Source organism: Delphinapterus leucas, chromosome 20 (genome assembly GCF_059928025.1).
Source record: "Delphinapterus leucas isolate spDelLeu-1000000601 "Yukka" chromosome 20, BTC_Dleu_Yukka2, whole genome shotgun sequence".
In the NCBI taxonomy this organism is placed as follows: domain Eukaryota; kingdom Metazoa; phylum Chordata; class Mammalia; order Artiodactyla; family Monodontidae; genus Delphinapterus; species Delphinapterus leucas.
In genome coordinates, this window is record NC_143148.1 from 30,232,300 (window position 1) to 30,244,504 (window position 12,205).

General features: G+C 38.7%; 1 protein-coding gene across 1 annotated transcript in view; it reads right to left on the reverse strand.

The window, feature by feature from the left end:
• Positions 1-497: 497 nt before the first annotated feature.
• Positions 498-12,205, reverse strand: part of RPGRIP1L (RPGRIP1 like) — a 100,792-nt gene continuing 89,084 nt past the window's right edge. Inside the window, exons 24-25 of the mRNA XM_022555176.2 lie at positions 8,488-8,621; positions 498-5,793 (exon numbers count right to left, since the gene is read on the reverse strand). Coding sequence (XP_022410884.2) covers positions 5,681-5,793; positions 8,488-8,621 — 247 coding nt within the window. The 3' untranslated portion in view covers positions 498-5,680. The remainder of the gene's footprint in view (positions 5,794-8,487; positions 8,622-12,205) is intronic.

A 12,205-nucleotide genomic window follows, 5' to 3' on the forward strand; every position in this document is an offset into this window, starting at 1 on the left:
AGTGCAGTTTTTAAAATAAATGACCTTCTATTAATATTGACACCATTTAATGATACTATCTTCTTTCCCTGGGGCCCACGGTTTCAGCTGGTTCCTTCTTTATTTTACTGCTATGCCTCCAAGGGAGACTTCCCCCTTCCAAAGTGCCTCCTTCTCTTCCAGAAGAGGTGTCTTTCCAAGGCTGCTACCTCTGGTCCTCTGCATTTCCAAGCCCCTTCCATTCACTTCCCCAGTAGCCAGTACTCTGATCCACCAGGTCACAGACCCATCCTCAGCATTTCCTCACTCAGGGTGGACCGTCTCCTGGGAGAAACTTAGGTGATATATTATCTGTGTTCTGCCACCACTAAAATCTTGTCACAGGCTCCTCTCTTATGCTTAACCCTTGCCTTTCTCACCCTCTGGAGTGGGCTTCTGAGCTGATGTTTAATTATGTTCCCCACTTACACATAAAGTGAAGTTTGTAGGATTTTCTGTCTTCTGGTTATGATGTAAGAGTGGGTTATCCCTTGTCCTATTAGAACCCCAAACAACGATAACACATTTTTTTTTTTTTTTTTTGCAGCACGCGGGCCTCTCACTGTCGTGGCCTCTCCCGTTGCAGAGCACAGGCGCCGGACGTGCAGGCTCAGCGGCCATGGCTCACGGGCCCAGCCGCTCTGCGGCATGTGGGATCTTCCCGGACCGGGGCACGAACCGGTGTCCCCTGCATCGGCAGGTGGACTCTCATCCACTGCGCCACCAGGGAAGTCCGATAACACATATTTTTAAGTTTTAGATAAAATTATTTTTTAGCTAGCCTTTTACTACTGATTTCTAATTTCACTGCATTTTGCTCAGAGAAACAAATTATAAGGTTTTGATTCTTTGGAAATTGAGACTTCCTTTGTGGCTGCGTACACGGTTAATTTTTCTTTGAATGTCCTGCACGCGTTCTATATCCATTTGAGTTTAGTGATCATACGAAGCAAATCTTCTAGACTTTTTCTTATCTTTTGATCTCTCTCTCTGAGAATTATATTAAAAAACATGTAGTCACTATAGTTCTGTCAGTTGTTGCTTCATGAATTTTGAGGCAATACTGTGAGATACATTTACTCAAGTTCACTACATCTTTGACCACTTGCTCCCTTTACGAGTATAAAATCTTTCTTTGTCCCTTGTTTTCCACCTTGGATTCGATTTTGTCGGATATTAAAACTGTCACCCTACCTTAATGTTTACATATTTAATACATCTATGTCTTGTTTCATAGCTTGTCTTCCCTCTTTTGGTTAGAAAAGTCTTCCCAAACTCTAGGTTGTATTGTAGTCTCTTAAGTCTTCTTCCAAAATTTCTCTTATTTTTCCTATTGTTAATGAGGCCATGTAAACTGCGACAAAACACATTTACAGAAAATACAGCTTGATTTTAAAATGATACATTTCCTTAAAATTTCTTAGAAACCGCTTATGCTTCAGCTCCTTACCAGTGATCGCTGAGAGCTTTCTGAGTTTCAGCCTCTGTTACTTCACTGTAAAAAGGTACAAAAGAAGCAAAGACACAAAAATTAGCTTGCTGTTTGTTTCCTTAGTTTCATGATGGCTGACTAAGAGTGCCCCTGTCATGTTAAATTAAGAGAAGTCTTAACACAAAGGAACATTTTGGGAAGGTCACAGATGACCTTCCAAATTTGGGAAATTGTCATAGATGCTGGTATCTAAAGAAGTGGTTATAGCACCAAGAAAAGAAGGAAAAAATGTGCTTTACTAATAACTAAAAATGAGCAGGGGGATAGACAGGTGGGAGGAGATGTTGCAGCTGAATATAGGTGTGAAGAGAATAGATGACAGAAATATAAAGATCAAGATGTACATTTGATTTAAAAAGAAAACTGATGATGTTCAATGAACAGAGAGGTGATGCTGTTACGGGGCTGAGAAAGGTGAATCTCAATAAAGAGTGAGAGAGGGCAAAAAGCAGAGGAAAAGCCTAAAGGTATATGGAAAACGAAAGGGCAAGAACAAAAGGTGTAATGGCATCAGGAACACGGGCCCAATTTCCCAGCAGGTCAGACTGTAAGGTGCAGTCCACTGGTGGTACCTTATTTTGAAATGGAAGTGAAGATTCTATCTTGCAAGATAAAAGAGATTAGGATGAGGAGATGTTTTCTAATTCTGTATTTTCAGTTTTTAAAACACTTGTTTCCATAGCTTTGATACTTCTTAGCTTTCTGGTTGACCGGCAGGTTGTTTTTGTTCTGAACAAAGGGGATGTAAAGCTGCATTTGCTCCCATTCATGGATCTAATTAGGCATGTTGCCCAAACTATAATAAATCATGGATTTAGTTTTTCTTTGTTAAGGTAGTCAGAGGCCTTCAGGCATGAGTGACTTATTAAAATGTACTCTCATAGTTGGGGATGAATGATCACCCTGGTATTGTCAATCACTCAATAATTTTATATCCCCAAAGCTCTCCCTTGGTTGTTTTGTACTACCCCAAAAATGACATTTTATTCTCGTATTTGTTCACAGACGTGATTCACATTTTGCTATCTAGAGCATAAGGAAATCATTCTAAATTCAGCAATAGTGCCAGTTTGACTAAAAAAAAGTTATTTTCCATATCCACCGGAATGTTAATCGGATTCTTGTTAGAACATGTGTAAGAAGTGGTTTTCATTGTCACAGCTCTTGATGTCAGATTACTAAAACAACTTATGTTTTGTTGTGGGAGCATGGGTGCACGCAGAACCTCCCCAATCACATGAACGCTCTCAGCCCACACTTCGTAATACACAGAAATTATTTGTGTTTTGTGGTAACGACTGAATGGCAGGAACAGCAGAATTTCAACGTGGCTGTTCTTTATTTGATTAAATATATTCTCTATTTATTCTTAAAAAAAACTAATTTAAGTTAAACGGCAATAAACCATGATAATTTAGAAAACATGTTGAAACTGAGAGTGAAGAGAAATGTTCTCTACGTAAACCACACTGTAAACCATAAAACTTATTTTTGTCAACTGCTTCTCATGACAGTGGCTAGGAATTTGACATTTCTACTACAGTAGGCAAAAAAACATGTAAAATACACTCTCCCACATACCACATCACATCTCTATTTATATTTCCAAACTAAAAGCATTTCAGCCCCCAAAAGTGCTGAGTGTACTGTGTACGTTTACACCAAGAGCTGTAAGTTCATACAAGCCTTACCTTAAACTGGTGTACTTGTCTGGCCAGGCCCCCTGCCCAGCGCCAAGCCGTACTTAATGGATCAGGCTTAGCTCACCAAGAGAAAACCATTGCTCTTGATCCTAAAAGGTGGGGAACTTTTCAGCGAACTCTGGTCAACACGAGACAAAACAAAAAACTATTCTCGGGCAGATTATGAAAACCATTTGAAGCATCCAAGGCCACTTATCCACTTCAAAACGTGTCAGCAGCTATTCAACTACTTACGAAAATGAGCTTTGTGAAAATTCATGTAGTTTGAGGCCGAGTATTCTAAAACTAGAAAAGGAATCTTAAATAATCTGTTACGGTACACATGAAAGTGACAGAAACGTGGCTAATTCTCTAACGTTAGCTGAGGTATACATGCTATACAGTTGAGTAGATCTCAGAAGATTTATAATAAAAACTTCCCCTTTCCACTTAAAGATCATAAGAAGTCAGCACAATCTGGTCTTCTCCCTGCTGAAAGGGTATTTAGTTTGGGATGTAATGTTTTAAAACAATAATACAAACCTCCTGGGAGAATACCACAATAAATGTCTCAAAAACCACTCAGTTAATCCCAGGGTATAATCCGGCTGTTTTAAATTACTGCAGGGAATATTACGGGCCTTAATGACACTGTAACTGCTTAAAGCCAAAGAAAGCTAGAAAGAGAGGCCAAAAAGATGAGCTCAGAGCCAGCTGAAGTGACAACAAACATGTGGCTGTTTATTAGGATTGGAGAGGTTTAGCCTGCAGATGTTTGTGGTCTCTAGAAGGTTCCAGAGGAATGAGTTGTTATGAAGATTTGCAGAGTTTGATGAGAGCAAGATTCTTCTTGGAGATGGCAGGCCCCAGACAGGGAGGCCCAATGGTAGAGACAGAATTTATAGATTTCTGTGGTCAGATCATACTCTACTGGTTCCACAATGTACATCAACAAATTAATATTGTACGGATGTCATTTCAAAGCCTCCTAAAGACGAGAGTCATTATTGAAGCCATTAGAGCACAGATGGTTCAAACTATATGCAGATACTCATACTTGCATTTTTGCATTATAGCTGCTTTTTTTTTTTCTGTTGAACTGTAATGAATTGTCTCATAATCTATTCCATCTTCTTGCCATTAGCAGGCTTTGAATGTTCACAAATAGGAGCAAAGAACTCATTTTCCAGAGCTTTAATCACACAAAGAGGGAATGCCTAATTCTCTAAATGAAATGGTCTGTGATCACTGAAGCAGAGATTTAATATATCACGGCAAATTAGGTAGATTTTAATAAATTACTTATCTCCCTGAATACTTTACATATGCTTAAGAAGGAACATAGCCTGTTTGCAAACAGTGAAAACCCACAGCCTATAAAAATCCTTTGAAGAAAATGACAAATAAAAAAGTAAATTAAAAAATGAAATGCATTATATCCTAGACCTCTAGAGACAATTCCTTTGCAGCATTGATTCACAGCTCCATTAAAAATATCAATTAAATCCTTCAGTGAGATTGAGTAAAAGCTAGAAAATTAACTTTCTGAGCTGCTTTTCGATGATCTGGTTATCCAGATACACCCTCGCATTGTACAAGCTTGATGTAAATTTAAAAAATGATAAAAAGATACTCCTTTCAGGTCTAACTAAGCATATCAGAATTTGAGGCATATTTTTAATATTTTCTTTCTATGTCATAAGCTAAGTTTTCAAAGTGTAAATTTCATGTATCTGTCTCTTCTTTACATACACACATTCCTGGATCCCATATTACCATTACAAATACATGAAAACAATACAAATAAGAAGAACTGTAATTTTTAAGAAAGAAAAACAAAAAACTTGCAGTAATTTAATAAGTTGGTGCCAAGTCTCATTCTTTATATGTAATTGATAGAAATGGCATGCATCAAAGAAAATGCATACTGAGCTTTAATGTGCATAAAATGGATATTAGCATTTTAAAGAGGAAGATTAACACATTAATCCAAGTAATTTTCATAATATTGCTTCTAATAAAATCTTCACAGTGCAAAACTCTTAATGAGGCTAATCATACACATTCCATTTAGTGGGACAATTAGGGATAACGTAAAAGTATTTCTTTTTCATAGGTTTTCTAAGGTTTATGCTTTTTGCTTATTAAAAATAAAAATGGGAATTGCATTTCAGTTCTTCATAAGAAAATGTTGAAAATGCAAATAGACTTTCTCATGTTATCATGTAGGTATAAATTATTGAGAAGGTGTTGCCCACTGTGGAGAACTTAAGTCCTGAGGGGGTGGCAGTCATGGGAAGGAGGGAATAGAAAAATAAACAAATGGAAAAAGTATACAAAACTTGAACACTTCAAACCCAGGCCTCCTCCCTCCCAGCTTCTCATGAATTATAGATTACATACAGCAGAGTAATTACGAAAATCTCATCTAAGTGCTTTCATGTGAGCATTTACTCAGGAGTAGGAGATGCCTCTGGAGCAGTTTCTTTCAAGCCTCCAAGTCATCTCTGTATTGCTCGTAGACAGACCGTAGGGCATGGACTGCTTCGACAGTTACCCTGAGCTTGCCAATACCTCCACCATCTGCTCGGGCATCCAAAACTAGGGAGAAGATAGCAGAAAAGTGTTAATATCATTCAACAGATTTTTCTTCAGAGAGCCTAGCTGAAACAGTAGTTGAAAAGATGAAAACAGCTCTACAGAGGTCCAAAGTTCACTGGTATCTCAGAAATCTAAAAATCAAAGCTTGTCATGTGTGTATGAGTGTGTATACACATTTCAGATGTACTGTATGTATGTACACATATTGCTTGTAGAGTTAAAACTAATGATCTAATCCTGAAGTTTACCCAGTGGAAAGGCTATAGGATAATGATTCCCACAGAATCAGAATTTCTTAGTAGGAAATAAGAGTCTAAAAGGGATCAAGATATGACAATGAAGAATTTGTTCTAACATACTGTGTTAACAAATATCAGAATGGCAACTTACTGTAAAGAAATTACATGATCATTATTTATATATTTTTAAAGATTTTTTTTTGATGTGGACCATTTTTAAAGTCTTTATTGAATTTGTTACAATATTGCTTCTGTTTTGTTTTGGTTTTTTGGCCACGAGGCATGTGGGATTTTAGCTCCCCGACCAGGGATTGAACCTGCACCCCCTGCATTAGAAGGTGAAGTCTTAACCACTGGACCGCCAGGGAAGTCCCCTGGAATGGTTATTTATCTTTCTAAGGAAAACATTCCATTTAAAATAGATTATATGTGAAATTAGAAAAAGTTAAAATGGCAGACCCAGAATCTTAAGGTCTATGGATTGGCTTTGAGGGTCTATGAACTGATGTTGCAAGAAAGTAGATGTAAAATTCTGAGCGTCTGTGGGCTTTTCTGGGAAGGAGGCACAGCTTTAGTGGTGTATCAAAGGCAGACTGTTTGATAATTCTCTGAGCTCAGTGGTGGGGGCCAAATGGGATGCTGATTCAGACCCCAACTCTCTGTGAACAGCGATAACCTACTAGTGACCCAAGGCCAGAATTTTGGACTTTGTAAGTCTTGACAGCACTTATGAGTCTATATAGTTTCCTATGTATTTTCCTCGTGGTTTTCCTTGAACTTTTAATATGTGTGTGTGTTTAACTCCAAGAAAATTTGTAAGGAAACCTTCAAATAAAACTTAGTATACAAAGACTTAGGTGGAGAAATGAGCAGGTAGGTAGATTGCAGGGGCACAAATGGTCCCCAGCGCACTGCCGAGCCCTCACCTCTTCTTTGGAACGCCTCACTTCTATGTCTGGCACAGAGCAACGCATTAAAAACCTAACCTTACCAGCGTTTAATTTTCTGACTCTTTCCCAGAACAAGGCCACAATAGCTGTCTCTATCAGACCAATATGATCATTTGTGGTCTTGCAGAATGAGAAGATGGCTTTTGAAACAGCACTGACTGTAGAAAAGATAAAGAATCTAAAGCACAGATAATTTTGAACATTTCTGTCAGACTCTCTTGGTTCTGGGTGTTTTTAATAGGATTTAGGTTCATATTTTAATCCTCTCATCTTTTTCTTCTGTGCCTGCCAAAGTTGTGATATGTGTGTGATATGTATAGTTTATAAAATTTCCCAGAATAGGTTTCTAATTTGGTTACTTGGTCTAATTTGGTTAATTATTTGGCTTGATCCTGACTTTTGAGCACTTGACACACATCCAGGACAAGCAGCTTGACATGTGAACCACAGCTGAACTACGGTGTAAGCAGAGTGCCTGGCACTTAAGAGGTGCTCAGTTAAGTGCTCATTTAATGCATGAATAAATGAGTAAACAAACCGTGTACATTCTTCCAGTGATGGATGGCTCTGCTGACTTAAGAAATGAGATTAGGACTCAGCCTCGTTTCTTCATTTATTGTACAGCCCAGGCCATCCCTGATTATTATTTTTAAAAGTCTTGATTTCATAAAGTACAGTGCCTTCTGCATGTTCTAAATGTGTTATATAAGGATAAGGGGTAGAAATTAGGCATTGTTGGGACTCACACCTGGTGAGGTGAAAATCTACAAGAGCACTTTTTGTCAGGAATCCCTAACTCCTCCCTGAATCCTGATGAGAAGCAAGTGACCAAAACTGCTCAGTTATTTGCAGTGACTATATCACCGGACTGTAACATTGAAGTAAAGAGAAGCCTTGCAGAACACACTGTAATGATCACTCAGAATAACATGCCTTAGCTGAAATAAGGGTTGACAGCATGAGGCTTCTAGAAACAACATTTAAAAAAATCCAATGGGGCTTCCCTGGTGGCGCAGTGGTTGAGAGTCTGCCTGCCGATGCAGGGGACACGGGTTCGTGCCCCAGTCTGGGAAGATCCCACGTGCCGCGGAGCAGCTGGGCCCGTGAGCCATGGCCGCTGAGCCTGTGCGTCCGGAGCCTGTGCTCCGCAACGGGAGAGGCCACAACAGTGAGAGGCCCGCGTAACGCAAAAAAAAAAAAAAAATCCAATGGCCACATTTTTGTGCCCCACAATGCCCCCCCAATACTAACAAAATGAATAATTCCTTGAGAAACACAATTAATTATTTTTAAATTTCTGTTGATTCAAAGGAAGGCAGAGAAGGAGGGTAAGGGGGGGATGTAGGGAGAAATTCCAGCCTCAACAAAACATCAGCTTGAGTCGCAAAGGATTCAACTAGTGTGTGACTCAACGTCCTTGCAGCCAGCAAAAAGAAGGTTTTAATAAAGAATTTGGATTTCAGCAATTGCTGGTTGTACAGATTGAGCAATACTTCCACCCATACCATCAATACTTTGCTCGATGATGTCTCTCCCTTCCCGAAACATGTCGGCGAGGTCAACGTTAGCAATGCCGATGTCCTCACACTCCAGATCCTGCTCATCCTCTGGAGGGTCACTGACCACAGTGAAGCGAACGCTGAGAAGGGAAAGAACACAGAACATCGCTACAAAGTGAGAAAAAAAAATCACAAATGAAACAAAACTCCTGAATGGGTTTTTATCACAAACTGTGAAATCTCAGTTTCCAATTATTCCAATAAAAAGAAAATTATATAAGTTATTATATGAACGATTAGAATGATTATAGCACACCCAGACTTCACATGAACACTAATTCACTTTTCTAAGCACTGATTATCATTTATCACTAGAATCTGAGAAAATTACTAGGCGAAGAGAAGAACCAGATGTTCACTCTATTATACATTATCTGATCATATTTTGACATGTCTACTTTTAAGGCTAAAAGGATCAAGTGAATAAAGACCAGGGAGGTTAGGGCAGCTTTTTCAACAGAAATGCAACATTTTCTACAGAAATGCACAACTTTGGAGTTTCTACTAAGCAATTTAACCAACTGTGTTCTATATATTCTTAATTATGTTAGCTAAATGTTGTAGCTCTACCCAATAGCTATATGAAATGTTTGTATTAGTTCAGCAATCTTTCAACTTACAATCATAGCATCCAAGTTTTATTTTACTTTTAGACATATAATTGGAGGGTTCTGATGGAACTGATTTGAATTAGTGGCTTGTGTTGAGGCCAAACACACTTGGACTGACCAAATGACAGGAATTTACAGTTAAGTACTCTTTTGATATGTCTTGGCAGCATAGCTTAAACCACGAATGCTTGTAAATGACCATTTTAACCATTTTCAAAATCTATCCATCCCAAATCAGAAACAAAACAAGAAACTTGTTTCTTAGATAACACTGTTAGGTAAAAACCTAAGTCTCTGGGATGTCATGCCTTGAAAAATATGCAAGATAAAAATCCTTTCCAAATGCTTACAGGTAAACATGACAATATTTTAAAATAATTTGCTAAAAGTATTCAACATTTCATTTCTTTACTAAGTCCCTGTTTTTCCATAGCAATAAATTCTGATCAGGAAATAGAAAGATGGATATTTTATATGATGCATAAAATAGATAAATTAAGATTAAGTGGTTTAAGGGCATCCGTTCTAGGTTCAAATTTCTGCTTTCCTATTAATTAGCTGTGTGACCTTGTACACATTACTTAACCTCTCTGATCTCGGTTTCCCCATCTGTAGAATAGTAATGGTTCACTGGGCTCTTGTGAGGACTGGATGAGATGATACATGTAAATGATGCCTGGAACACATTAAGCACTGAGTAAATGTTTGCTCTTTTATTATTACTATTTTTAATCTAGGTAGAGCTCCTTAAGCTTCTACATTTCTAAGGGGAGAGAAAAAGAATACATGGGAAAGGCTTGTCTCAATTGAAAACCGAGACACCCAAATTGTACAATGACTGTATCACTCATTAAACAAGAAGAATGATGATGAAAGATATTGTCCTAAAATGAATATACTTAGAAAAGAAGGAATTAGAAGTGATATTTGACACACATTTTACACCCACAAGACTTACAGAAAGGATGGAGGCTACAAGATTGTAATAATATTAAGTGTTATCCTTATATAATGTCTCATATCTAAGGATAATTATCTATATACTTTACAAATGCATACCACTACCTCCACTGAATACATGAGAATTCTGAGACAAAAAGAAAAAAAAACCTTCTAAGTGCCAGAGAAAGGGCTAAAAACAAAAAATGCAATATTTCTGGTTTAGATTCTATAGGGAGCAAAATGAGATGTCAAATACAAAATTAAGAAACTAAAGTTAGGCTCTAAAGGGAGGAAGGTAAAATAATTTAAAAACTACAGCTTGGCTTCGGCTAAACTGTACATACACATACACGGACACGCACAGACACATCTTATCTTACCTTGAACCCTGCCAAAACAACGGGATGGAACCTTGCTTTACATGCTGAAGAGGCTTCACTAACCAGCTTAAATGTCATCTCCTCGGGTTTGCCTTCATGTTATTATTACTTTTTTTATTCCTACTTTTTGTTTTTGGCTGCGCTACAAGGCTTGTGGGATTTTAGCTCCCTGACCAGGGATCGAACGCGGGCCTGGCAGTGGTACCGCGGAGTCCTAACCACTGGACCGCCAGGAATTCCCTTTATGTTATTTTCCATTTTAGCAGCTTGTTTAGCTTTCTCTTAGTACCTATTGTAACATGTAATTGGTTGATCTGTTTACTTGTTGTCTGTCTTCCTCAGTGGAATGTATACTCCATGAGTGCAAAGATATCCTCTTGTTCAGCATTTTAGTTCCTGATACTTAGGTAGGGATCATAAATATTTGTTGAATTACTACATGAACTGCAAAATGGAAGTCCTAGATGAAGGCTGGCTCATTTGGGGAAGGTTGGCTGGAGAAGGCAGGCCTTGGGCTGGGCCTCAAGATTTAGACCTCGAACGTCACCTGCTGTCATTTAGGAAACCAGAAGGCACTGAAACTCCTTAGATCATTTAGCAGTTTTGATTCTTTCCTCATTCTGAAATAGTTCGTTTTTATATGAAACAGGATAGAAGAGCCTCAGGGCTCACCTGTGAGTTTTACGTACCGGAGTGCTGATAGTTAAGTTGGATCTGTACAGCAGAACACTGTGAAAGGGAAGAAATGAAGCCAAAGGGGAACCTTAAGTCGGTGTCAAAACCATGACTTCAAATAAATAATTTCCAGACTCCCATTTCAATGTGTTGCCTCCCTTTTAAAGTGACGCTTGTATATTTGCAAATATAGCATGGGACAGAATGCAAAGGTACTATATGTGATTCATTATACAATGCACATCATCTTATGTGTGTCACAGAAGATTGGCCAAACTTATCTAACTGTGGCTCTATAAGTTATCAGCAATGTTCAAGGGGGCTACTGTCTGAGAAAATGAATTCTTATATACTAGGAGGTACTTTAAGTAATGTGACCTCAGAGTACTTAAAAAAGGTGGGAACATTCACTGGAATAACAGTTGTCTTTTGGTTGTGGAAAAATGTAAACTCCTTTTTTTTTTCCCCTTAAGAAAATGATACTGTCAAAGGAGAGAAATGGGACAGGGCTATTCTCCCATGATGGCCCCAGCCCTCCCCTGGCAGTCTGAGGAGCACGTGGCCAGCGCTCCAAGCCCTCAGCTGTCATCAGCCCCGAGCCAGTCACTCTGCACCTGCAGTGCCTCTTGCAGTATCTAAAATGACATGAACATTTGTGCCTCTGTGGACATTTAGAAATTTTTAGGGAAACAATGATGGGAGAGTGGGAGTCATTACAGCTATGGTGGACTTTTTTTTATTTTTAAAGTTCAGTTCTGGGCAGTGATGACCGAGCTTCTTGACCGCAGAGAAGTAGATGACATGGCCAGTGCCGTTTAATCACTAGTGACCTGGGGTACCCAGGGGGCCAGTGGTATTTGAGGTGGCCTTGAAAGAAGCTGAAGTATACAAAGTAAGTAAAACCTGAGTGATTATCTACCATCCTGGGAAAAACAGAACCTCAGGGCAATTAATAGGGTTTTCCTACTCTTTCTTCAGAATCAAGATCCAAGGAGGGACTTCCCTGGTGGTCTAGTGGTTAAGAATCCTCCTTCCAATGCAGGGGACACAGGTTTG